The sequence below is a fragment of the Capra hircus genome, chromosome 19 (genome assembly GCF_001704415.2).
Source record: "Capra hircus breed San Clemente chromosome 19, ASM170441v1, whole genome shotgun sequence".
NCBI lineage: Eukaryota > Metazoa > Chordata > Mammalia > Artiodactyla > Bovidae > Capra > Capra hircus.
Genome location: NC_030826.1, coordinates 51,767,953 through 51,795,538, shown reverse-complemented (window position 1 = coordinate 51,795,538; position 27,586 = coordinate 51,767,953). Strand labels below are relative to the sequence as shown.

Here is a 27,586-nt window from a genome sequence, read left to right as displayed (position 1 = left end):
ATGGGCAAAATATAAAACAGTCAGTCAGTCAGTCAGTGCAGTCACTCAGTCGTGCCTGACTCTTTGCAACCTCACGGACTGCAGCATGCCAGGCCTCCCTGTCCATCACCAACTTCTGGAGTTTACTCAAACTCATGTCCATTGAGTCGGTGATTCCATCCAACCATCTCATCCTCTGTCGTGTCGTCCCCTTCTCCTCCCTCCTGCCTTCAATTTTTCCCAGCATCAGGGTCTTTTCAAATGAGTCAGTTCTTCGCATCAGGTGGCCAAAGTACTGGAGTTTCAGCTTCAGCATCAGTCCTTCCAATGAATATTCAAGACTGATTCCCTTTAGCATGAACTGGTTGGATCTCCTTGCTTTGAGCGCACCAAATGCTGGCAAGGATGCAGAGAAACTATACCACTCACCTATACTGCTGGTGAAAATATAAGATGGCACAGCTACTCTGGAAAAAAATTGGGGCAATTTCTTTAAGAAAAAACATGCAACCATCATATATATGACCTAGCAATTACACTCTTGGGAATTTCTCCCAGAAAAATGAACACTACATTCAGACAAAAACCCATATAGAAATGTTCACAACAGATTTATTCGTAAATGCCCCAAACTGGAAACAACCCATTAATATCCTTCCTTCAAAAGGTGGACACTTAAACAAACTGGTTCATGCACACCTTGGAATACTACTTAGCAATAAAAAGGAAAGCACTACAGGTACATACAGTGTCTTGGATGGGGCTCAAGGGAGTCATGCTGAGTGAAAAGGGCCCATCTCAAGGTGACAGAGTATGTGATATCACTTATATGGAAGTCTTCTACAGACAGAGAATATAGCAGTGGCTGCAGCTATGAGGGGGAGCATACGGTAGCCATGCAGGGATGGAACTGTTCTGTACCTTGATTGTGGTGGTGGTTACACAAAGCTACACGTGGGACACAATTGCACAGGATTCTATATGCAGGTACACACAAATGGAGTTTGAAAGACCAACAAGATCTGTGCATTGTACCCAACTTCATTTCCCGGTCTGGAATGTGTATTATGGTTTTACACAGGATACCGCAATCCGGGGAGGGTGAGTGAAGGATGCATGGGACTTCCCTGTACATATTCTGCAACTTCCTGTGACTCTATAGTTATTTCAAGATGGAATTTTTTAAAAGCAAGACTACTAGAAAATTTTAAATCACATATGTGGCTTACTACATTTCTACTGAGCAGTGCTGGCTTAGACCAGGAGTCAGCACGTAACGGCGTGCTATCTGTACAATCCATGACCTAAGAATATTTTAATAGCCTATTTTTAAGAGCAGTTTAAGGTTTACAGAAAAACTGAGCAGAAGGAACAAAGAGTTCCTAGATACCTTTCCGCTCACACAGATGTTCCCCTAACGTCTTGCATTAGTGTGATACATTTGTTATGATTGATGAACAATATCACTACATTATTATTAACTAAAGCCCATAGTTTACATTATGGTTCATTCTTGATGCTGTACATTCTGTACTGTTGTTGTTTGGTCGCTAAGTTGTGTCCGACTCTTTTGTGACTCCATGAATTGTAGCTTGCCAGGCTTCTTTGCCCATGGGATTTCTCAGGCAAGAATTCTGGAGTGGGTTGCCATTTCCTTCTCCAGGGGATGTTCCCATCCCAGGGATCAAACCCAGGTCTCCTGCATTGCAGGTGGATTCTTTACTGCTGAGCCACCAGGGAAGCCCTGTACTTTCTTTAGAGTTTAACAAATGCATAAGGACATGTATCAGCATCACAGCATCATCCAGAATAGTTTCACTTCCCTAAAAATCCTCTGTGCTCTATTCAACCCTAATGCCTGGCAACCGCTGATCTTTTTTCAGTGTATCCATAGCTTTGACTCTTCCAGAAAGTCATATAGTTGGAATCACAGCATCTGTAGCCTTTTCAGATTGGCTTCTCTCACTTAGCAACATGCATGTAAGTTTCCTCCATGTCTTTTCCTGTCTTGATAGCTCATTTTTTTAGTGCTGAATAGAATTCCGTTGTCTAGATAGACCAGTTTCTCTCTCCCTTAACCTATGGAAGAATGAACATCTCGGTTGCTTCCAAGTTTTGGCATTTATGAGGGAAACTGCTACAAACATCCATGTGTAGGTTTTTGTGTGAAGAATGGGTTTGACCATTTTTCAGTGTTGAAAAAGACAAAAGGAGGAAACTATTTCATGACACATGAAAATTATATGAAATACAAGGAATCCATAAATCAAATTTTACTGGAACCCAGCCACACCCAGTCACTTCCATATTGCTAGTGGCTGTTTTCTATGGACAGAGTTAAGAAGCTACACAGAGGCTGTGCCATTCAAAAAATCAAAAATACTCACTACATGGCCCTTTATAGAGATCTGCCAACTCTTCAGATGGACAATTACAATCCCCATCTTCAAAAGGCCAGAGAGAAGTAAACCAAAATGATAATAGCAATGCTGGAAGGATTGATGACCATAAATATTTTCTTTATGCCTTTCCTCCCAAATTTCTAAAATGGACATATATTACTTATGTCACAAGTAGATTTCCACAGCATCTTTGCTCCAGCCCCACAAGCCTCTGGGTGGGGGGCGGGGTTCCAAACAGACCCAGGGGGCCAACAGGACTAGGCCGGAAGGGGCAACTCATGTGCCAAGTGATGACGGAAACACGGCTGGATTTTGTTTTGCTTTTCTGTTTTTAACATCATAGCTGATACCTCAGCTAGGAGCCTCGCTCTGTGACCCTGTGCCTCAACCTTCTCTACAGTGGGAGAAGAACACCCCAACCTTGGGCATTGTTTCAAGGGTTAAACACTCAGTGCCCACAAAGCCTAAGATGGAGCGAATAGGGTCTCCCAAAATTCATCTCCCAATGTGACCCTATTTGGAAACAAATTACAGATGTAATTAGTTAAAGATCCCAAGATGAGCTCATCCTGGATTGAGAGTGGGCCCTAAATCCAAGGACTGATGTCCTCCCAAGAAGAGAAACCACGTGACGAAGGAGGCAGAGATTGGAGGGGCGTGGCCACGAGGGACAGCTGGAGCCCCAGGAGCTGGCAGGGGCAGGAAGGACCTCCTTGGACCTTCAAACACCTTGATTTCAGACTTCCAGCCTCCAAAACTGTGAGAATCTCTCTCTGATTTTCTAAGTCAACCAGTTTACGGTCCTTCCTTACAGCAGCCCCAAGAAACTAACACAAAGCTCTCAGGATCGGGCTGGCACTCTGATAGGTGCCATAAAAATGCCACTTTTATTTTTAGCGTCCCGGTAAATGACTGCCATTTGCCCACTCTGCGCTGAGCCTTTCGGAACTCCTTTCACTCATCACCTTGTGTTCACAGTGGCCCCACCGCACAGATGAGGAAACTGAGACAGAGAGATTAAAACACCTTGACAAGCTCCTGCCTTGGGGATCGCACAGGGCTTGGTTTACATTTGACGAAAGACCTGGCCCAGCCCAGATGGCCTGCCCCTTCCCTCCCCAGACGGCATGTCTGAGCCAAACAGCCACCCTGAGTCTCACATCAAATGACTGGGCACTGTCGAGACCCAGCCTGAATTCCCTGGCAGCCCCTCCGAGCTCCTGGAGCCAGCGGCAGCCGGCTGCCAGTGCGCTTCCAGAGCTGCAGGGTAGACGCTGAAGGGCCATCCTCCACCCCAGGCAGCACCTGGCTTCCCTGCCGGGCAGTGAGGCTCCCAGGCTGGTCCAAGGGCTCAGTCCCACCAGCTGCCCTTCTCGAATAGGGTTCCTGTGGACCCCTGCTATCGGCCAGCCCTAGGCATGGAGCAGGGCAGTGGTGAGTGACTGCCACCTTGGCTGGGGGCTGCACATGGAGCAGGGATGTGGGTGCAGGGGGGCGGTGTGGAGGGAGAGATGCTGCACAGAGCCTGCCGAGTGCTACAGAAACATAAGACAAGATTAGTCTTAACGACGCACAGAACAGATTGCAGGGTGTCGGGAGATGGGATGTTTTAAAGAAATAAATCTCAGCTCCCGGTTACAGAAGCACAAACAAACCCAAACAACAGATCTTTGGAAGCTGCCAGCTTCTCGGCTGCCAGGCTGCTGCTGGGGGCCCCCAGGGGGTGAGGGTGGGTGTTCCAGGAACATCCTCAGGGCATCCGGGGCACCTGGGCTGGCCCAGTACTGAGCTAGCCCAGAGATATTTTCCGGAAACTTGGGGGGTGTGCCCCCCAGCACCTGGCCATCCCTCTTCTCACCAACTCTTGGCCATTCCACCTCTTAAATCTCTCCAGGACCCACATTCATGCTCTCCAGCCATTATCCTCCTCTCCTGGGTGGCACAGCCCCAGGACCTTCCCTCACCCCACCCCAGTGCCACTGCTGCTGGAATGGCCTCTGAGGACATCCACTGGCCCAGCCACTGGCCCTTCTCTGTTGCTCCCCCTCTTCATCTCTTTAGGGTCCCATCCTTCTGGCCCCTGCTCTTCTTCCTTCATCTCCCACCTCTGGGAGAGGGTTCTTATTTGCTTTAGCTGCTCTGGGTGGGAAGGGGTACAAAGTGTCTTCCTTGTTTATATCACCCCCCACGCCCTGCAGTTTCTACTCCTGCAGGCTTGCCCCCCTGCCCCGAGATGGTTGGACAGAAAAGGAACAACAAGGCTATTTATGAAAACCGCCCAAAGCAACTAAGAATCACGTGGCATCGCACAGCCTGCCCCCTCACCAGGCTTTGGGGGACCAGTGTGACCCCCTCTGGGTCCCTCCTGGCAGCCCCACAATAGTGACAGCACCTGGCCCTGCCCCACCCAGCTCATAGGCTTCAGGTCCTTCTGAGGCTGGATTCTCCCCAGAGCAGGGTAGGAGAAGCAGGGCCAGTTACACCAGTGACATCGAGACAGTATGAATAATTCAGCCTTTACGGCTGATACTCTGGTGTCACAGAGCCTTTTCCTCCTAAAGGCAAAAAGCACTTAAGATGCCATTTATTTCAGCCTGGCTCCCTCTGTGGGGTGGGCGCCGTCATGCTGTCGCAGTCACTGCCCTCGGGGCTGGCTCCATCGTTACCCTCCCTCCTCACTGGCTTCTGCTTGTGACCTCTCCTACCATCCACCCCCTAGGAAACCAGCCCCTGCGTGGGGGACAGGGACACCTGTTCACTTTTCTGGCCTTTCCCCCTTTCTCTCTCTTGACAGAGCACTCTGAGGGGCTCCTCTTTGCAAGCAGGGTGACTACCAGCCTCCCCTCCCACCCCCCAGAAGCACAGTTTCTTCCGGGCCTGCACTGTCCAACATGGAAGCCCTCACCACCTGTGGCTACTGGACTTGAAATTTATTAAAGGTGAAAAAATCCAGTTGCTTAGTTTCCAGAGCCACATTTCCAGGAGTCCACAGCCACACATGGCCAGTGGTTACTGCACTGGACAGCGTTCATCACCATGGAAAGTCCTATAGGACGGCGCTGGTCCAGAAAAACGGTAAAGCTCAAGGAAAAGCAACAGCAAGAGGCAGCATATGTTAAATGCCACAGAAACAAGATGCCTGGAGAAAGCGGCAGGAACTCTGGGGAAAAAGCTGGGGTCATGGAGGAGACCACAGTCTGGCTGGGGTTTCTCCAGGGGAGGGGATCACATTCCAGTTGGAGGGAGGCTGCAGAAGGGTGAGGCTTGGGGGACGGCTGGCAGAACCACAGCAAGCATGGGAAAAGAGGAGAGGAGGGGTCGGCAGGAAGGTGAACATCCAAGTAGGACCCCGGGGACAGGCAGCTTTCATCCCCGCATGGCTGCACCTGACTCTCCCTGGACCCATGTCTGTGCTGGCTGGACCACCACCCCAGTGATGCCAAGGTGAGAGCCTTGAAGTAGCAAGGCCACCCAGCTCATTCTGTAACCTGAACACCACCCTTCACTCAGCACACATTTACCCTGGGAGTGGGGGCGAGCATCAGCTTCATGGGGAGGACCTCACGGGGTCCTAGGGGGCCTTCTCATTAACAAGCATGCAAGACAGCAGATGGGGGTAAGCTAGTCTGAGCTATGCAGCAGCTGTGAGCTATGTGATCTATTTTTTAAAATACTGATTTATCTGACTGCAGCAGGTCTTAGTTGCAGCACATGGGATCTCTGATCTTCGGTGCGTAGGTTCTTTAGTTGAGGCATGCGGGATATTTTAGTTGCGGCATGCAAACTCTTAGCTGCAGCACCCAACCAGGGATCCAACCCACATCCCCTACATTGGAAGGCAGATTCTTAACCACTGGACCACCAGGGAAGTCCCTGGCTATCTAGTTTTAAAACTTGTTTTCATCATATGATTCATATAGTCACACTGTAACATTTTTGAAACATGAGAAAGAAAAAAAATGACTCACAACCACATTATCCTAACATTGGCACAGCTTTCCCTCAGCTGGTGCTGTCCAACAGGGTGCTCACATGTGCCACTTAAATTTATCTCAATCAATATCACGTAAACTTAAAAAGTCAGCTTGTCAGTCACACTAGCCACCTTTCACGTATTCCCCAGGTAAGCAAGGCAGTGGCGTTATCGCGATGGCACAGATCAGGAAAGTTCTAGTAGGCAGCACTGCTTGGATAGCTTCATTCATGCATCAGGCCTTCCCATGGATTTCAGTCAAAACGTGTACATTATTTGCTACCTGCTTTGTTACTGATACACCATAAATTTCCACACTGATGTATAACCTTTACTAATACTGCACAATCTTCTGTCTGGCAGTACTAAGGTTCTGCACCTTTGGGGCCAGAAGTGGCCCCTCCTCAGGTAAATGGACACCCATGAACACACATACAGGAAGTGGCAAAGGACCTCAGGGGGCTCACAGGCCCCCAGTAAAACCCCTTAACCTGGAAGACGAACAGTAATGGATGCATCTCTTTCTGTAGATTCGTCCCTTTCCCCCTCCATTATAAAGAAGAGCAAGATGGACATCTTCATGCAAATATGCTTTATTTCTGTAGTTTAGATTGGTTCTTGGGATGAGTTCCAGAAGACACCTTTTGATTTAGGGAGTGGGAGCTGTGTTTTCAGCTCATAAATGTCACCACATACTTCCCCAGGCGGGGGGCAGTTGAGATGCCACACAGGGGTCCACATGGGGGTCCTGTTATACAACATCCTCATCCAACTCGCCCTAGAGACTGGACCAGGTACCTCTCAGGACATAAACGAATGACAGGCTGGCCACTGACCTTGTCTGGTGGTTATTCTCACCTTCATCCCAACCCAAAGCCTTGATTTCTGACACTATGGAAGGTATGGGACTGAGACAGCCACAGACCCTAACCCCTGCTTCTAGAACTCAGTCCTCAGTGGGAGGAGCGTCCATGATGGCATGTCAGCCACATAGCCTTCCTTGTCCACCCACTTCCCAACAGTCTTTGGACACACATGGTCAAGAATTTCCAGCCATCACTATGCTGGGTTGGCTATGGCAGGTGGCCTCATCTAAGGATGAGGCTGTGCCTGGCTAAACCCCACAGGTAGCACACAAGTGGACACTGTCATTCTAACCACTCGACCCTTCCGTAAACTACTTGCCACGTCACAAAATGTTTAAGGGACTCTCAGATGGGGGCTGCTCCTCCCACCCTTGCCCAACCACATGCTGTCTCCACATGTAGTTCTTTAGTTCTGCCACTAGAGGGATCCCATGAGCCAGCCTGTCTGCTCCCCCAAGGGGACCCAATTCCCAGTTAAATGAAGAGCCTCTGCCCGTGGAGTCACACGTTCAAATCCTCAAAGACAAGCTCCCTGTAGGGAGTCTGGTCCAGCAGAAGCTGGTCCTCCAGGACCTCACTCCAGATGCCCTCTCTACAAGGCCCATGCCTCTCTGTGCTCCTTGGACTGTAGCCTGCCAGGTTCCTTTGTCCATGGAATTCTCCAGGCCAGAATGCTAGAGTGGGTAGCCTTTCCCTTCTCCAGGGGTTTTCCCAACCCAGGGATCGAACCCAGGTCTCCTGTAATGCAGGCGCATTCTTTACCAAGGGAAGCCCAAGGATACTGGAGTGGGTAGCCTGTCCCTTCTCCAGCGGACCTTCCCAACCCAGGAATTGAACTGAGGTCTCCTGCATTGCAGGCAGATTCTTTACCACTTGAGCTATGAGTGAAGCTCCCCTTATCACAACAGTGGTTCTCAAGCCCGGTGGCACTTTGGAGACACTTGGAGAGGTCAATCCCTGCCCACGCCCAGGCACCACCCCAGTCATTCTGGTTCAATCAGTCTGGGTGGGCCTGGGAATCAGAGGCCTTCAAAGCTCCTGGGGCATTCTCATTTTTCACTGGGCTGGGAAGCCTTCATCTATAGCACCCAGTGCTACTGACCATTTAGTCCAGATTTCCAGGCCCATCACTGGGTGGGAGCTGTAGGGGGGCAAGGGGCAGGAGGGAGTGGAGACACGCCAGCTTTGCTTTCAGGTCTCGAATGCGGTGGGGAGACAAAATCGCAACTCAACTCCAGGAGCAAAGAAGCAGGAGCAGCCTGGCAGAAAATGCAGAGTTCAGGGCCCACCCAGTCCCTCTTAAATCCATAGTTGCTTTTTTCTTTTTTTTTTAAACTTCCAGCAACCTGTCAAGCATGGCTGGGTCAGGAACTAGGGTGCCTCCACGTAATACCTCTCACATTGCATCTCAAAAACAGTCTGTTTTTGCATCAGCCCCTGACTGAAGCACACGCTCCCGGCAGGCAGGGAGGGGGACCTCGTTCATGGCCATCCTGCCCCAGCCCAAAGCCTTGGCGGAACTGGGACAGACTGAGCCAGAAAAGCAAGCAATATGGGATTGCTGAGGCTCCACGGCGAGGGAGGGATCTCCCTCACGACACTGCAGTCTTCCTTCCGAGCCTGCCCTGCAGCTCTAAGTGGAAACATGAACCTTAAGCTAAATTGGGTGGAACAGGGGTCTGGAAGATGTAACTCGGGTTTCCAAAGCATGAGCACAGAAAGGACTCATGACGGGACAGCCAAACTCCCACACCTGACAGATGGCACCCAGCTTCAGGTTAGGAGTCTGCACGCAGTACAGAATAATGTTCCCAAATCCAACAGGAGGTGAAAATTGCTGGGAGTATTAGCCAGTCATAAAAATGGATGGAGTCCTGACATGCTTGGATGCACCTTGAGAACATTATGCTCAGTGAAAGGAGGCAGACACGAAAGGACACAAGTTGCATGATCCCATTGACGTGAAATGTCCAGAACAGGCAATCCATAGAGGCAGAAAGTGGCTGAGAAGGGCTGATGGGGAGTAACTGGCAGCATGGCACCACCAGGGGGCGCTCTGACAGAGCCCCGCTGGCAGCGGGACTCAGGCAGGGCTTCAAGTTTCCTTAATGGGAAACGGGCACATGGCTCAGGGAACCTCATGGGGCACTGGAGTCCTTGGCTGCAGCTGACCGACCTCTCCCTTACATGCACGCTTCAGTATGCGAGAAGAATGTTATCAGTTCACCCTTGGGCTTTAATGGATCACATCTTACTGGGGAAGAAAACAGGAAAGAATTCGTCTCAAATTCCTTCCCTCTGAAACCAGCAAAGCGCTCCCCATTCCTCCACCCTGTTCCTTCTCTCACATCAGTTCCTGTGACCTTATTGCTCTAGGTCCGTTATAAACCCAGCAGGGTTCAAATCTGGTTCAGCTCCAGAACTGGCTGGGTGACCTCCAGCAAGTTCCTTAACCTCTCTGAGCCTTACTTCTCCCTTCAGTACACAGAGGGTGATGTGAGCACCTACGTCACAGGGTTTGGGGTTCTTGTGAACCTAAAAAGAATTAACCCATGGCCCACATGCCCTGCACCCAGGCAAAACTCAGACATCCACACTGATCACATGCCCAGCTCACATCATGAGCTCAAGAATTACATGCTGACTGACTAACGTCAGCACTCACTGTCATCACCATCATTAGCCTGGAAATTAATGAGAACAAGGACCACAGCCAAGCATGAGAAGGGACTGTAGAAGTCCCATGCTTGCCCATCCCACGCCTGCCCCGGCTGCTCTGAGTTAACCCAAGCCTGTGGTTCATGAGCCTTGTGCGCGCCCACCTCTGGGAGGCCCCGAGGCCCCCTAACAACGACACCATGTGACATTATGATAACCCTCCCCCTTCAGGCAACATCTCACTGCTCCTCCCAGCCCCTGTGTGTGTGGCAAGTAAAGTGAGCCCGCTAATGTGCCCAGGCATCTGGTTCCCCTGGGCTCTCGGCTGTACAGTAAATGCTGCCAACTTCCCCCTGGGGCTGCGTTCCAGCCTCTTACAGCTTAAGGGTGTGAGAAGTAGAAAGGCTAAGGGCCCTTCTGGCAGGCCAGGCTCCATGCCTGGCTGGGGACCAGGCCTCCCCCACAAGCCTTCTGCCGCTACCCTGGCCTCCCTGGGTTTGCCTGACGGACCATCTCAGTCCCTCCAGTGATGAGCATAGAAGACGCCAGGATGCTGAGGCCTGGTCCCGGGGGGTCTGGACTGGGGTATGGGGCTAGTCAGACTTGGCTGGGAAGGTTTAGTCCTAGGGAAGGGGAGAGAAGGAAGAGGGAACTCCCAGCCCCCCAGCCCAGGCTGCGTGTCCTTCATAACCCCCTGGGGTGGCATGAAGTGAAGGCACTCTGGTGCCCGCAGGATGACATGCAGGTGTCCTCCACACTCAGTGAGTAGAGCGGGGACACAGGCCCTTGCTCTCGGCCCCAGAGACGCAGGGGGCAGTGGGGAACTCACCCGCTCTCGCTCTCCAGGAACACGGAGCTGCTGCTCTCCGCGAGGGCGGCGCTGATGGGCGAGAGGCAGAAGGGTGAAGAGAAGGCCTCTGAGTCCGAGTCGAAGGAACTGGCCCTGCTCACACCCTCAGCCGACAGCTCCAAGGAACCCTCCTCCTCGCCCACCTCCGGCCGGGGCTCCCGGCCCTCTTCCGTCCCGTCTTGTGAACTGACCGCCGACAAAATTCCTGAGTCGCTGTGGGCCGGTGGCAAGGCTGAGAGGGGGCCGTCTGTCCCCAAGCCCGGGGCCAGCTTCTCCCCATCCTCGGGCGAAGGGCTGACGCACTCAGTGTCTCGAATGCTCTGGGCCACCACCAGGATGTCCTCGTCTCTGGGGATCAGGGTGGACCTGGGCTCCGTGGGGGATGGCTGGTGGGGGGGCCCTGAGCTCTGGGCACGCCGGCCCCGAGGGTGGGGTGCCTTGCGCACGGGGGAACTCTCGGGGGTGATATAGCGCAGCGCCTCCTCGTCCTGCTTCTGGATCCGGGAGTTGGGGACCCACGCGAGGATGAGGGTGGCCCCCAGCAGTTCATCCTTCTCCATGTACAAACACAGGTAGCCTGTGAGGGGTCAGGAGCACAGACGGTTAGGGAGGGCTGTGCTCCAAGTGCCTCTAGCTGGTTCCTTCCTGGAACCACACCCGGCAGAGTAAAACTGTGCAGCTGTGCAGCCCGGCCCTAAGAAAACACACCTGAGGGATACAGTTGAACTCAGGGTGAATGAGAGCTGTGGGCGTTTTCTAAGCACACACACTGAGCAGATCCAGGGGGTGAGCCCTCAAGCAGCAGTCTATCCTGTGCCTTCCCTCCTCCTCTTGTTCAGAGCCCCACCCTGTCCACGGCCCTGGGCTCCCCTGCCTCATGGCCTCCGGATGAGCCCAGGTGGCTGGGGAGGCGCCCAAGGACCCAGAAGTGCCACCGGCTTCATCACAATCTGAGGAGGCACCCGGGCTGCAGACTTTATTGCTACGTCACACAAAAGATAAATATCCAAGATGAGTAGCATTTGGGCCTTTCCCTGTTGGCTGAGGCTTCTCAGCATCTCTTCTTTCACACTGCTTTTCAGAAGAAGAGCCATCTTCAATGTCACATCCTGGACTGCTGACAAAGAAGGAAAGAGCAGTTCTCCGAGGCCAGCAGCACATGGGTGGGCCCTTAGGGCCCCTGAATGCTCCATCCGGGAGGAAGGTGGTCTTTCCTCCTGAGACACCTGCCACTTTGGGATGTCCTGACTCTTAGGCCTACAGCACTCAGGTTCCCAGGCCTCTGGGTCTCTGAGAAGCCCCTGGGGCAGGAGCTAGGGCCCCTGTCATGCTGCAGGGCTCTGACTCAACCTAGACTCCTTAGCCCAGCTCCCACTTCCAAAACAGTGGGGAAATCGGGGGTCATCAACCAGTTGTTCAGAAGAATAATGTTCAGGTGAGGTTAAGTGTCTCCACATGGCTTTGCGTTGGGAAGGGACCCTGAGACCTCTGGCCCCCTCTCCCTTGCCTCCCATCAGGCAAGGATGATGGGGCGTGCCCAAAGGCTGCAGCTCTTTTTGCTTTATGCCCAGAACATGCAACACCCTCAGACTCAGGCCTAGGACCTCTGCTCCCCGCCCCCCGAGTCCTCAGAATTTGGGCCCTTGTCAGGCATCCACAGGGGCAAGGCAACATGCCACTCAGCCTTCTAGAGCACAATTCAGGGACCAGGACCCTGGAATCCCCACCCTCTCAGTTCAGAATCTGCTTCTAGGACCTGTTCGGGACTTTCCACCTGACCTGTGATGTCCCCTGGAGAAGACTCGGGGTCCTTATAATCCAGGAAGGAGCTGGGGCTGGAAGTCGGCTCTCCTGCTTTGGAACCTGGAGGGTCTGATGACTCTAAATCTGTACCTAACTGTCCACTGTAAAGATATGCTTATCAAGACAGAAGGACAGAATACTTTCCAAAGAGTTCATTAGCATAAGTTAAACTTTTTGTCTTTTTTAAAATAAATTTATTTAACAATGCTTTGTCAACACCTAATTTGTATGCAGTAAAGTGCCCAGATCGGATTGGTAATTCTTAATTTTTAAATGTACTGACGTCTGATGTGAGACTTTCTGTCTGGACGCGGGTGGGCTGCAGCCAGGCTGCAGGTGCACGGGGACTGGGGACCCAGAAGCACCCTTCAGCAGCCTAGAGAGGCCTCAGGAAGAGCCCAGGGCCTGCCCTCTCTCTGCCTCTACTCTGGCTGGTATTGGGGAGCTCCTCTGAACACCAGCCTCCTTCTCTAAGAGGCCCACCCAGACTCTGGCATTCTCAGGAGATCATTGTGCAAATTAAATGAAGCAACACATTTATCTTGTACACTTGCACAAATATCAAAGGACCACACAGGCTTCTAGTGTCACTAATCCATCTTTTGGATGCTTCCTGGAGGCACCAGAGCTGAGGGACTCAGGTGTGGGTGGTGTGCTGCCATAACCAGGTCTAACATCCCCAGGTTCCCTGCCCAAGAACAGTCTCAATCAGTGACACTCCTGCCAAGAGAATCTGTGCCCACTCCCTTAGTGCACAAGAGAGCTTGCTGTTTGGGGGCTCAGAATACAACTGGAGCCCTGAAAAAAAAATGCAGTCTCTTTCTCTGAGGCTTGGCAAAAGATTGCAAAGTCACTGTCACCACAGGAAAAGTTGCCCACTCCTGGGACTCAGGAGAGCCACAGGCTGGAGTGTCCCTCGAACAGCCCAGGGTAACTCCAGGCTCTGGTGTGGAGAGCCAGGAAAGGACTCTCCATCTTCATCTGTGCAGAGGCTGAGAGCTTCCTTCCCCCATCTCAGAACAGTGGATTTAAGCACAAAGCGTGCGCAGGATCAATGATTTCCATGTCCCCAGCATCCCAGGCCTGCTTCACAACCTGCTCGGTCCCCATCCCACACTCTGGGCTGCAGGAAGGGATGAAGGATGAAACCACCAAGCCTGACCTGAGGGCTGTGCTCCCGCACACACTCAAGGGAGCCTGGGGGAATCTCCCCCACCCAGGCGGCTTCCTGAAGAAGATGATGCCCCACTTCCCTCCCTGCAGTTGGGGGGCTCCCGCCTCCCAGCAGCCCTCTCACAGCAGCCCTGTATACACGAATGCCCTCTTCCATCGCAAACATAGCTAATTCCCCTTCGACCGTCCTGCCTCCCCTCCGTGAGTCAAAGGTCACTGGTGTGCTTCCCAGATGGGGAAATTAGGGCAAACGGGGAAGTGATGCAGGAGCTTGCTAACTTCAGAGAGATCAGCCAGCTCTCCCCGGTCCTGTGACCCCAAGCCTTCTTCTCCCAGCCCGTGACCCCAGGTTCCTCGCATCGGGCTCACCTGGGTGGTGTTCCCCCAGCCCCTGCAGCCCCTCTGGGGGGTGCACACAGACATTGTTCTTGGAGTAGATGATCTCCCCATCCAGGACGGAGGGGGGCCCGCCGCCGCCGCCACCACCCGGGGTGAGGGTCAGGAGGTCCGAGGCTTTGGAGGAGGCCCGGCGAAGGAGGCGGCCCAGAGACATTGCCGGGGCAGTGTTTCCATCCTCCGCACACTTGGGCCCAGATGGGGCTCTTCCAGACCTGCCTGGGGGAGGAAGAGAGAGGACAGGCATGGCCTAAGGTCATCAACATGGACGGGGCATTCCTGGGGCAGCATCATGTCCCACACCAGTAAGCGTAAACGGAAGTTGTGCAACCACAGAAGGGGCCGTGCTAGCACAAGGCCATACAGAGGAAATGAATTCTCAACTGTGGCACGACGGACACTCGGGGCTGGGTCATTCTTAGCGGTGGTGGCTGTCCTGTGCCTTGTAGGGTGTTTTACAGCATCTGTGGCCTCAACTCACCAGATTCCACTAGCACCCCTTTCCACTATGACAACCAAACATGTCTCCAGCATTGCAAATATCCTTCGAAGGCAAACTCACCCCATGAAGAACCAGTCTAGGGAATTGCCTGGCAGTGAAGTGGTTAGAACGGGGCACTTTCACTGCTGTAGGCCCAGGTTCAATCTCTGGTTGGGAACTAAGATCCCACAAGCCCAAAGTGTGTACCTCCTACAAAAGGACCGGTCTAGAGGAACCTGTTCCCACAGCAGTTCAGTCGCTCAGTCGTGTCTGACTCTTTGCAACCCCATGGACCGCAGCACGCCAGGCTTCCCTGTCCATCACCAACTCCCAGAACTTGCTCAAACTCATGTTTGTTGAGTCTGTGATGGCATTCAACCTCTGTCATCCCCTTCTCCTCCTGCCTTCAATTTTTCCCAGCATCAGGGTCTTTTCTAACGAGTCAGTTCTTCACATCAGGTGGCCAAAGTATTGGAGTTCCAGCTTCAGCATTAGCCCTTCAAATGAATACTCAGAACTGATTTCCTTTAGGATTGACTGGTTTGATCTCCTTGCTGTCCAAGGGACTCTCACCACTCCAACACCACAGTTCAAGCAAGAATACTGGAGTGGGTTGCCAGGCCCTCCTCCAGGAGATCTTCCCAACCCAGGGATCAAACCCAGGTCTTCTGCATTGCAGGTGGATTCTTTACCATCTGAGCCACCAGGGAAACCTCCAGGCTTTCTCTTTGCTCAGAGTTCACCACTGTGTCCCTTCCTTCCTAAGGTTCTCAGCCCTCTACTTCCCAGGGAATGTCCTGGTTCTCCCTCTTCTTCCTACCCCTCCAGGTCTTCTCCATCCTCACCTGACCTGTGTGTCATCATTCCAAAGCCCAACCTCTTGTCCTAACACATGCTGGCCGCCTCTGCTGGGAAGGGGTCACAAGTGATAGATAAAGGACTCGAGTCAACACCCAACTCATTAAAAAAAAAAAAACAAAACACTAGGAATCAAAGAATCAGCTTGAGAACATATACAGAACTCCTAAAGACTCCCTGCAAAAAGGAGCAATATCCCAACTGAAAAAGCAGGTGATTCACTGAAGAGGAAACGGAAGGACTGAGAACATGAAATGAAAACCCAACACCTGACACACTGGCAAAAAGCAATGTAAATTCCAGCAAAAATGAAACAGAAGCCCAGGCAGCAGCTATGTGAACCAACCAAATGTTCCTGTCCATGGGGCTCATGAAGGCTGCCTACCAAGCTGGGAGTGCCTACCACGGGCATGATGTCGCCTGTGTAAATGAACAGATGTGTGGAAAGCTAGCTCCTGGTCAGAGATCGTAGATGTCTGAGACCCAGGCCACACTGGGCAGGGTGCAGGCCAGCCTCGAAGGGGGAGGTGGCTGGAACGGGAGTGTCACAGATGGGCTGCAATTCCAACTCTCAGAGAAAGAAACAAAAAAGACTTGAAGCCAATATGATAAGGTCATTGACTGGGAATAGATAAACGAAACAGGGTCTGCCCATATGATGGGGTATTACTGAGCCTTCAGAAGGAGAGAACTTCTGACACCTGCTACAACACGGATGGAACTTGAGGACATACTCAGTGAAACCAGCCAGTCACAGAAGGACAAATACTGCATTTACATGAGGTGCCTGGGACAGTCAAACACACAGAGACAGAGAATAGAAGCGGGGGTGCCCAGGGCTGGGTGAGGGCTGGGGAGTTAGTGTTTAATGGAGAGAGTTACTGTTTGGGAAGATGAAGAAGTTATGGAAATGGATGCTGGTGATGGCTGCACAACATGGACCCAAATGTCCCCAGTGCTGCTGAACTGTCACTTGAAAATGGTTAAGACCACAGAGTCCTAACCACCAGGGAATTCCCTGTGTCATGTATATTTTACCACAATAAAGCTTCTTTAAATTATCAACTGGAGGAGGTTCTCAGGGTAAATTATATTGTTCTTCGCACTTTCTGCATTTTATACACTTACCCTAAATCCAGGGCTGATTTAGGATGGTCCCTAAATGGAGTTCTCTTTGTGTCCAGTGCTTGGACAGTTTCTTGGCACAGACAGCAGGGACTAGGGGGCCATCTGGCTCAGCAGGGGAGGGGTGGTCTTGGCGCTAATTTCCTTCAATGTCTTGGGACCAGATGCTGAAGGCTGGATCCTCAGTCCCTTATGGGTCTCTGGTTGCTCCTCTGGGCCCATTGCTCTGATCTCCCCTCTACCTGTATATTTTCAGTTGTATCTGGGGCTACTAACTCTCCTAAACACAGTTCCATGGGGTCCCCCCGGAGCCACCCTTCCCATCTCTGCCCCTTTGCCTAGAGAAAGCCACCACTCTCTTCCCTGTCATTGCTGAAGTTCCTAAGGGCAGGATGACTTTGAAAATCACCAGCCCTGGGGACCCAGGACCAGCTGGTGTCCTTGTCTTCTCATCCCTGAGCCACAAAAGCCCCTCCATCTCGGCCATGTCCAGGGTCCCGAATCCACCCCTTCTCAGCATCTCCCAAACCTGAGACCCCACTTTCAAGGTGGGTTACAGAATCAAGTTGACCCCTCAGCCTCGGCAATGGTAAGCTGGCTCTGGAAAGGGCCAGAAAGGAAATATTTTCAACTAATTCCTGTTGTGCGAAAGTAGGCAGTCCTCGGGCAGGTGTGACTGTGCTCCCATCAGACTGTTTGCTTCTTCTGGTTGCTCAGATGGTAAGGAATCTGCCTGCAATGCAGGAGACCCAGGTTCAATTCCTGGGTTTGGAAGATTTCCTGGAGAAGGGAATGGCTACCCATTCGAGTATTCTTGCCTGAAGAATTCCATGGACAGAAAAGCTTGGCAGGCTACAGTCCATGGGGTCACAGAGAGTCAGACATGACTGAGAGACTAACACTTTCACTTCATTTCACTCTCGCCAGTTTCCTGTCATACAGGAAAATCCTTCAATTTTTTTCAATCATTTAATATGTCATAACCAAGCTTCCCTGGTGGCTCAGTGGTAAAGAACCTGCCTGCCAATGCAGGAGACATGGGTTCCGTCCCTAATCTGGGAAAATGCCGCAGAGCAACTAAGCCCATGTGCCGCAACTACTGAGCCTGTGTTCTGGAGCCTGGGAACCACAACTACTGAGCCCACATGCCATAACTACTGAAGCCCGAGGGCCCTAGAGCCCATGCTCCACAGCAAAAGAAGCCACTACAGTGAGAAGCCCGTGCACCACAACAAGAGAGTAGCCCCTGCTCACTGCAGCTAGAGAAACGCCCTCGCAGCAACAGAGACCCAGCATAGCCAAAAACAAACCCAAGAAATGAAATTATGAAAAACAAATGTCAGAACCAGCCTTAGCCTGTGCACTGTACAAAACAGGAAGAAGGCTGGATTTGGTTCATGGGCTACACATGGCCAACCCCTGGCTCAGACCACTTTCTGGAGACTCAGGGCAGGGCTGTTCCTCACTATCCAAACCCCCTCCAGGCCAACTTTTGGGGAAGCCTTCTGGCCTCCCCAGGTCGAGGGGGCGTCTCCCCCATCTTAACCACTGAGTTCTCCTGCCTGAACACACAACATCTGACCAAGATTCAAAACTTAAATCACACTGGAACCTACACATCAGAATATGTGTTTTCTTTCCAATTAATCACCTGATAAAGCTATATTCCAATTCTAATGATGACTTCATTCCATTCATCTGGAATATTTTTAGAATTCAAGAATCACTCCAGAATTATAAGATCAGTTAATGAGCCATACAAGAAAATGAATTCCCCTCTTCAGATCAGCACTGCCCAGGAGACATACAATGTGAGGCCTCATATGCAATTTTAAATTTCCTAGTAGCTGTACTTTTAAAAAGTACAAAGTACAGCTATTCATTTTAACAATACGTTTTTCGTTAAGCCATTATATCCCCAATAGTATCACTTCAGCATGTAATCAATACAGAAAAGTTACTGATGAGTTACATCCTTTACGTCTCCGGAGTCTGGTTTGTATTTTGAACATAAGCACACCTTAGTTCAGCCGTGGTCCAGGTGCTTAGTGGCCTCTGGGGCCCGTGGCCTCCGGGTGGGCAAGAATGGGGCGGGGCTGGGGCCCTACCTCCTTCTGAGCCTCAAATGGTATTACTAATACTTAGTTTAATTGCCCTAACTGCCAGAATGAGCTGCAAACAACGCTCAGCTGATTCCAAAAACCACACCATCTTTAAGTGAAGATGGTTTGCCACCGTTGAGCATAATCAAAAGAATGCGCTGCAAGCTCTGAAGGGGATTCCAAAATACAAGTGTTCACAACATAGCATTTGCCCCACATCGGCTGTGAAGTCCCACTGCAGCCCTGGGAAACGAGTCCTAGCAGTACAGTTTTGCAAATGAGAAAACAGGTACTGCACACCCCAAGTCACCCAGTGAGTGGACGCACCTGGACGGGAGAACTTTGTCCTCTATTGCTTGGAGTTCCGGCTCCTAGGCCCCCCCCCACCCAGCCTGGGTAAGCAAGGACAATTTCCCAGCTCCACCCCCAAGGCTGTCCAAGGGTGGGAGATAATTTGCTTCTTGGAGATCCCACACGTCTGTTAAACATTAGTCACGAATATTTACTCTCTTCAGAAAATGTTCATTTATTTTTTTCAATGTATTCATTCCTTCATGAACCTATTTCGCCTCAATTAAAGCTGGTTCCCAATCTCTGCTCTCTTTCAAACTAGAAATGGAGACTCCTTGACCTATTTTTTTTTAAAGCTTTTTCTTTTTTTAATTATGAAACTTGTTCAGAGAAGTGTCAATATAAAGAACACGTGTCGCTGAACTCACAACCCAAAAATATCTGTGTATTTTCTACTATCTTCTGTGTCTATCTTAACAAAACAAAACCACCTACTGGAATTATATCATATCTTGCTTTCTGTTATAACATATTTTTCCACGTGTTATAAGCCAAAATGTGTCCCCTCAAAATTCAAAATGTTAAAGTTCTCACCCCCACACTTCATCTGTGTGTGCACTAGTCGCTCAGTTGTGTCCGACTCTTTGCAACCCCAGGGACTGTAGCCCGCCAGGCTCCTTTGTCTGTGGAATTCTACAGACAAGAATACTGGCGTGCACTGCCATTCCCTTCTCCAGACCCTGGGATTGAACCCAGGTCTCCTGAATTGCAGGCAGATTCTTTACCATCTGAGCCACAAGGGAAGCCCCTACACTTCATAATTCAACATTATAGAGATAATCAAGATAATCAAGTCAGAATTAGGTCGTTAGGGTGGGCCCTAATCCAGTGGCTGGTGTCCTTTATTTTATTATTATTTTGGACAACGTTTACTTGGCTGCACCAGGTCTTAGTTGTTGCACGCAAGGTCTTTAGTTGCAGCCTGTGGGATCTAGTTCCTTGATCAGGGATCAAACCCAGGTCCCCTGCATTGGGATCTTGAAGTCTTCGCCATTGGTTCACCAGGGAAGTCCATGGTGTCATTTAAAAAGAGGATATTTGGAGATAGACACAGGTATACAAGGAGAATGCAGTGTGAACATGAAGACAACTCTCTACAAGCCAAGGAGAGAGGCCTCAGAAGGAAACAACCCTTCAAAATCTCAGGTCTCCTGACTCTAAAACTGTGAGAAAATTGATTTATGTTGCTTAAGACATCCAGTTTGTGGTACTTTTTATGGCAGTCACAGAAAACTGATACACCACATTATTAACTAATCAAAAAATCCAAATTGTCAACCCTCCATCCTAACAGCTATAAATATATTACAAGAATGTACCATTCTTGAACCAGCCACCATCACTAGATATTTGTCTTCCAAATAGTGGCTGCGGCTTCTGCTAAGTCACTTCAGTCGTGTCCGACTCTGTGTGACCCCATTGATGGCAGCCCACCAGGCTCCCCCGTCCCTGGGATTCTCCAGGCAAGAACACTGGAGTGGGTTGCCATTCCTTCTCCAATGCATGAAAGTGAAAAGTGAAAGTGAAGTTGCTCAGTCGTGCCCAACTCTTAGCGACCCCATGGACTGCAGCCTACCAGGCTCCTCCCTCCATCCAAGGGATTTTCCAGGCAAGAGTACTGGAGTGGGGTGCCATTGCCTTCTCCCCAAATAGTGGCTACCTAAAAAATAAACTTCACATTTTTATGCAGAAATCTTCATCTGTATTCTGTTTTCCTAGGTTAATTTCTGGGATTGCTATTTCCTTAGGAGGCCAAACTGATATAATGTCCAGTGGATTTCTAAAAAGGTATCAGAGTTTTGAGGGATTTGACTTTTTGCTAATTTGGTCATTGCAAAATGGTTTCTGATAATCCATTTGCTTGAGTGAGTTGCCTTATTTGTATTAAACATTTATGTTCTACCTGTGAATTGTCTATTTGTGTGCTTTGCCAATATTTCTGCTGGGGTGTCGGAATCCTTATTGATAGGAAAGAAGTATTTATACAGCAAAGATCTTAATCTTTTGCTGTATGTATATTTTCCCTAATCTGTTGTTTGCCTTTAAATCGTGTTACCTATTTTGAAATACAGACGTTTTAAACATCTAGGCAAACTGATGGTAACTTTCCCTTAGTGATTTCTTTTTATCAGTTTTACACTTTATATCATTCTTCCCAAGCCAAAAATCCATTAATTGTTGGCTGATATTTTCATCTAATTTTCCTATGGTTCCATTTTCAATGAACTACTTCTGATATTTCAAAAAGTCTAATTCAAAGTATACACTTACCTGAAAAAATTGCGCATTCACTAGCTCATTGAATGAGTGTTTGTGTTGTTTTTATCACTATTTCCCATTTTTATTGTATACTATTATTTGATTTAAAAATAGGGAGATCAATTAAGGCTTAATAAAACTCGGATACTTGTCATGTACCAACTTATGAGAAATTTAAAAAAGGGGGACTATGGAGGAAGGGGAGGGTCATGTTAACCTCTTTCCCCAGCAACCACCCCCACTCCACTGCAGCACCACTGTTACAGTAAATTGCAGAAACTCGATGCCTGCCCTTCACGCCATCGATCATGGAAGCCCCTCTCCTCCGTGGGGACTGGCAGTCCCCCCGGGTGTACAGTAACCGGGCTCTGCTCATAGGCAGCTGACAGGGTGCTTGCATCCAGCCACTGCAGTCCTCAGGATCCGCCAGCCACAGCTTCTTCATCTGGGCCAAAGCAAGGAACCCAGAGCAAGCTCTCCAAATACGCCCTCCCTGTCCACATCCCCACCCCTTGCAGTCCTTTCCTCTGGAATCCCCCTTACTGCCTTATTTTGCTTCTGTTGAAAGAGATGGCTTGTTGCTATTTAGAAGGCAAGGCCCATGTATCCAGAATGTCTCACACCCAGCGGGGCCTGCCAAGGGCCCCTCACCTGCGCCCAGGCCAGGAGTGACAATCGCCTGTCACATAGTGCTGCCCAGCTCCACAGTCACACTTTGTGTCTGGTGGCCGACCTCCATGGGGAGGCCAGGCAACATGCGAGTCCTCAGAGGTTGGGTTCCTTGTTTGGTGTGAATTTCTATTCTGCTCCCACCATCCGAGTTGGCAGCATCCTAATTTGGCAGTTCTATCCGAGTCCTCCAGCTGGTAAACATAAATCTGAGTTTACCCCTACCCTGTCAGAAGAGAGGGAAGGAAAAGAATCCCAGAGAGCACAGTTGCTGAAAGGCCTCCACCTCCCAGACGAGAATGGAGGCCCTCCCAGGCCCAAAGCTCAGGACAGTGCCCTTGGGGTGCAGCTGCCCCAAATCGAGCAGAGCTGCTAAGAAAGCAGGGCTCAGCCAGAACAGCACTGATGTCCAGAGGCTCTAAGGTCACCTGATGCAGTGCTTCTCCAAAGCAGGGGGCTCTAAGAAACTTGGAGGGCAAATCCCTACACTCTGACCCAGGAGGTCTGGGGGAGGGGGCGCCCAGGTGCCACCATCACCATGTGGGACTGGGAACCATTCACCTACTGCTCCCTGAACCCCCAAGGAAGCCAGAGAATCGGGCTCTGACAGGAGGCAGACCAGCCCCTCTGCCGCTCAGGCTGTGCTGTTATCAGCACAAATTAATGACATGTCAGTGGCTGCCCAGGGCCTTCCCCCACCGCCTCCTCTGGTCTGTCACCAGTTGGATGTTGAGTGTTGGGTGGATCCAAGACTGCAGAAGGCCTCTCCCCCGCCCGCAGCCCAGCACCTGTCACTGGGTTAATAAACGTGGCTTGGGCCCATGTGTTACCCAGAGCAGAGGAACGTGCAGCTCTGTGTCCAGGGATGCGACACGGAAGGAACTGGCCTGGAGAATGGCCTTCAGAGAGCTCCTGCGAGGAGGCCCCTGGACTTCAGTGCCCACAGGTCTGGCAACGAGACCTGACGAACAGTGGGCTGGCTGGGAGCAGCTCCTTGTGTCCCCTCCTGTCCCTCAGGGGTGTCCCTATGACCCCGGGGTGGTGGAAAGGTTTATGATCAGTCATGTGCTTCCTGCTTCACAGATAAGCCACACGTGAGCAGAGCAGTGTCCAGCTCCTTTAGGGTCCCTAGATCCACCCGACCAGACCCCTGGGAAGCAGCGGGCCCCTTTGTACTACTGTTAAGTCCCCTGCCTAGATTTCTAAGGTCGGGCCGTCCCGGCCCTTCAGTGCCCACTGCCGGAATCATTTCCTCTGGGTCAACCACTGCAGGGGAAACTGTGTCCGGAGCAGACCACACGCCTGGGCTTCCGACAGGCTTGGTGAGGAGTTAGAAGGCCAGAGGCTGGGGGAGCACTGGGAAGAGGGTTCGGTGGAGCAGGGTGGGATGAGGAGGGCCTGCCCCAGCACCTGCTCCCCCACTTCCCTGACCGGCTATCTCCTGGTGGAGCCCACACCACATCCCTCTCCCAGCCCCTCTGCTCGCAGGCTCTCAGGCTTCAGCGATTGGCCTTAGAGAGGAAAAGTCTTGGCCTTGGGGCCAATCCCACCTTCAAGCCACATCTACAGCTCCCATGGGCACCCTCTGTACACTTGCCACCCTCTCCTGACCCTGAGGCTATGTCCTAACTGGGAGCCCCCAGAGGGTTCAACAGGCTGGGGGTGGGGCAGGGGTTGGGGCCAAGCTGAGACAGGGGGCAGCCTGGGAGGGGCCCCCTGTCTCCTTCAGGGTGCACTCCCGGGGTCCGTGGGGAGCACATGACTGCTCCACAGCAGGGTCCACATCACAGCCAACAGGAGGGGCAGCTGGAACTTTTACAGGGTGCACTACACAGGGTCATGGCCCTGAAGGAGATGGTGGAGGCGATCCTTCAAAGATGCCAGGGCTGGGGCTCAGGCCAAGGAAGAGGGTCGTTGCCGGGCCAGAGCGGGGCTGGTGCCTCCAGTTCAGTTCAGTTTAGTTCAGTCACTCAGTCATGTCCGACTCTTTGCGACCCCATGAATCGCAGCACGCCAGGCCTCCCTGTCCATCACCAACTCCCGGAGTTCACCCAAACTCATGTCCATCAAGTCGGTGATGCCATCCAGCCATCTCATCCTCTGTTGTCCCCTTCTTCTCCTGCCCCTAATCCCTCCCAGCATCAGAGTCTTTTCCAATGAGTCAACTCTTCGCATGAGGTAGCCAAAGTACTGGAGCTTCAGCTTTAGCATCATTCCTTCCAAAGAATACCCAGGACTGATCTCCTTTAGAATGGACTGGTCAGATCTCCTTGCAGTCCAAGGGACTCTCAGGTGTCTTCTCCAACACCACAGTTCAAAAGCATCAATTCTTTGGCACTCAGCTTTCTTCACAGTCCAACTCTCACATCCATACATGACCACAGGAAAAACCATAGCCTTGACTAGATGGACCTTTGTTGGCAACATAATGTCTCTGCTTTTGAATATGCTTTCTAGGTTGGTCATAACTTTCCTTCCAAGGAGTAAGCGTCTTTTAATTTCATGGCTGCAATCACCATCTGTAGTGATTTTGGAGCCCCCCAAAAATAAAGTCTGACACTGTTCCCACTGTTTCCCCATCTATTTCCCATGAAGTGATGGGACCAGATGCCTAGGGACCCATAAAAGGGAGGAGAGACCGGTAGGGAGGCAGAGCTAATCAAGGGCCTGACCCCTGCACCGCGGGCTGGGATGCAGGGGCTGTTTGGAAGGAGCCATTGGGAGGAGCAGGAACAGGTATGCAGAAAAGCTCCCGGCCAGAGGAGCGGCCCGGGTGGAGGGGAGGGAAGAGTCCTGGGGATGGATGGGGGTGATGGCCGCACAAGGATGAGAACACATTTAATGCTGCAGAATTATGTGCTTCAAAGTGTTCAGTATTCAAAATCTGCTGTGTGTACTTTATCACAATGAAAAAATAGTAATGATAGTGGAACCTGGAGAGGGTGTACAGATTCTCCGTACCGCCCTAAAAAAATAATATATATTAATTTAAAAAAAAAAACACAAAACATCAGGGACCAGGAAGCTTGCAGCCAAAGAGGTCAGGATGAAGTGGAATGGTGTGGATGGAGGCAAGGAAAAGGACAGGGAGCTTGAGGCCAGTGACAAAGGGAGCTCAGGTCCTCGCACTGAAGGCAGGCTGCCAGCAGCAATGCCAGGGGCTGGCAAAGACCAAGCAACCCGATGACAGATCTTCTAATGTCCCTGAATCCACAAGATGCATGACCTTGAACAGTTCTTGAGCAGATGTGCAGAGCAGTTTTTACCCGGGACCTTTGGGACCTGGAGTCCTACAGGGAACAAAGATTCCCACCCCACTGGAAGACCAGAAAACTGTGCTCCAGAAAGGTTGCCAGGTACAGAACCTGGAGCAAGCAGAACACCCAGGTCCCCTTCACAGATCTGGGGTCTTTCTACGGGCCAGTCTGACTCTCCTCCTGACCTGGATAGAGGTGGGGACCTGGAGAGGTTGTACGGAGAGGACCTGTACAAGGGGACCCTCTCGTATAATCTAAAAATGCCACCAGCAGAGATCCTGAGACACACAAAACCAGTGATGTCTATAGTCAGAAACAGCTATCTGACTTTTTGCATCTCTACTAAGGATTCAGTGTTAATTGAAATAAAAAAGCAGCTTGAGATGCTCAAAGCACTTTGTACCAATATTATAAATCCTCTCCCCAAATCCTGAGAGATGAAGGGTAGATAGAGAAACAGTTCCAGCTAGAACCGTGACAACTATTTAAAAATACAAAACAAAACAAAATCTCATTCTCCTTGAATGCATTCATTTAATACTTTTACTTTTAAAATGGTTATGTTCTTATCAGTATTGTTGATCTTAGATTATAAGCTCCTGAGCCCACGACATCTCTGAGAAGTTCCTTTCATGAAGGGCCATCTTCAGTAGAGTTCCAAATGCCATGTTTTTGTTGATGGAAAGGAGAGTGATGCCAACCTGGCAGTTGGCACAAAGAATACAGAAATGGAGTCAGGCCAAGATCTGGAATGTGCATTAGCTTGAGTGTGCAAAAAAAGGCAATGATTTTAAAAGATATAAAATAAAAATGCCAGTGCTGGCTTTTAACCATCTCTGATCAATGCATGAATACACATTGAATTCTGTGCTGCTCTGAGCCATCAGCAACCACTGGGTAGGACCACATTTTTTACAAAATAGGCTATTGTATAATTTGAAAGAAAAGATCAACTTGGCCTCTCCTCAGAAAATGCACACACACACACACAAACACAAACATGCTCATGAAACAAAAGACTGCAGAAACTCCTTGACTAGGAAGTCATTCTTCCTATTAACCTGCAACTCTTTAAGAATTAGAACATCTTTGAGAACTATTCTTGGTCCTCTGTGACTTGCAGGAGTAAGTCACACTGGTGATGAAGGTAACTCAAGTTTGCTTCCAGGAGGAGAGAGGTTTTGAGGTGGTTGGAGAGTGGGGAGAGGGTGCCTATAGAAGAGAGATGTCAGAAACCGCAGCAGCCCCAAGAGAAGCAGGGTGGGGCCTGGGAAGGATAGCAGATTTCTTCTCTCCCAGCCCTGTTCAGAACTGGCCCTGCCATGCTGGGTTGGAGCCAGTGGGCAGCAGCAGGCCTGCTGTTAACCACACATGTTCCCTCCCCTCTCCCCAGGAGCCACGTGGCCACTGACACTCGGCCCAGAGGAAGCAAGGCCCAGAGGAAGCAAGGCTTTTGTAACTCCATATGGCAGTGGTGGGGTGGGGCTCTCCTCTAGCTAATATTTACAGGGGTAAAGTTAAGAATCTATTACCCTCCCTGGTGGCCCAGCGGTTAAAAATCTGCCTGCCAATGCAGGGGACATGGGTTTGATCCCTGGTCTGGGAAAATCCCACATGACTCAGAGCAACTAAGCCCTTGAACCACAACTACTGAAGCCCGTGTGCCTCGAGCCCGTGCTCTGCAATAAGAGAAGTTGCTGCAATGAGCAACCCATGCATCGCAACAGAGTAGCCCCCACTCGCCACAACTAGAGAAAGCCCAAGCACAGCAAAGGGGACGCAGAACAGCCAAAAGAAACCTGAAGAATTCTTTTTTAGAAAAGAAACTATTACCCCAAATTCATTCCCCAAGATTTAGTGATTTAGACCCAGCGAAAGTCCTCCTAGATAGAGAGGTAAAGTCATCAAAAAAGACAGAAATGAGCAAAACACAGACGCAGAAATGACATCCTTTAGAAAAGACACAAGTCTCCCCTCCCGCGTCCTTCACAAAGCACTTCTATCCCCAGTGTATTGGCTACTGTAACAAGTCACCACAAAAATAGATACTTAAAACTATACAGTGTATTATCTTGCAGTTACAGAGGCCAGAGGTCAACCCAGGTCTCACTGGGCTAACCTCAGGTGTCAGCAGGGCTGGGTTCCTTCCTGAGGTTCCAAGGGACAATCCATTATCCTGTCTTTTCCAGCTAGAATCCACGTACATCCCTTGGCTCATGGCCCCTTCCTCCTCCTTCAAAGCCGGCAGTGCAGGTGCAGTCTTTCTCATAGGGCATCACTCTGACATTGACTCTGGCCCTGTCTTCCACTTTCAAGAACCCTGTGATGACACGGCCTCACTGGATAATCCAGGACAATCTCTCCACATCACAGTCAGCCAACAG

At 50.7% G+C, this 27,586-nt stretch overlaps 1 protein-coding gene across 5 annotated transcripts in view; it reads right to left on the bottom strand.

Annotated features, from left to right (window-relative positions):
* The window catches only part of TBC1D16 (TBC1 domain family member 16), an 88,300-nt gene that overhangs the window by 54,752 nt on the left and 5,962 nt on the right, over positions 1 to 27,586 (bottom strand). For 4 of the 5 annotated variants that reach the window (XM_018063644.1, XM_018063645.1, XM_018063646.1 and 1 more), the window contains exons 2-3: positions 14,074 to 14,319; positions 10,708 to 11,305 (exon numbers count right to left, since the gene is read on the bottom strand). In XM_018063644.1, coding sequence (XP_017919133.1) covers positions 10,708 to 11,305; positions 14,074 to 14,257 — 782 coding nt within the window. In that variant the 5' untranslated portion in view covers positions 14,258 to 14,319. Of the gene's footprint in view, positions 1 to 10,707; positions 11,306 to 14,073; positions 14,320 to 27,586 lie in introns of those variants that run through there. The other variant, XM_018063648.1, reaches the window with a different exon arrangement.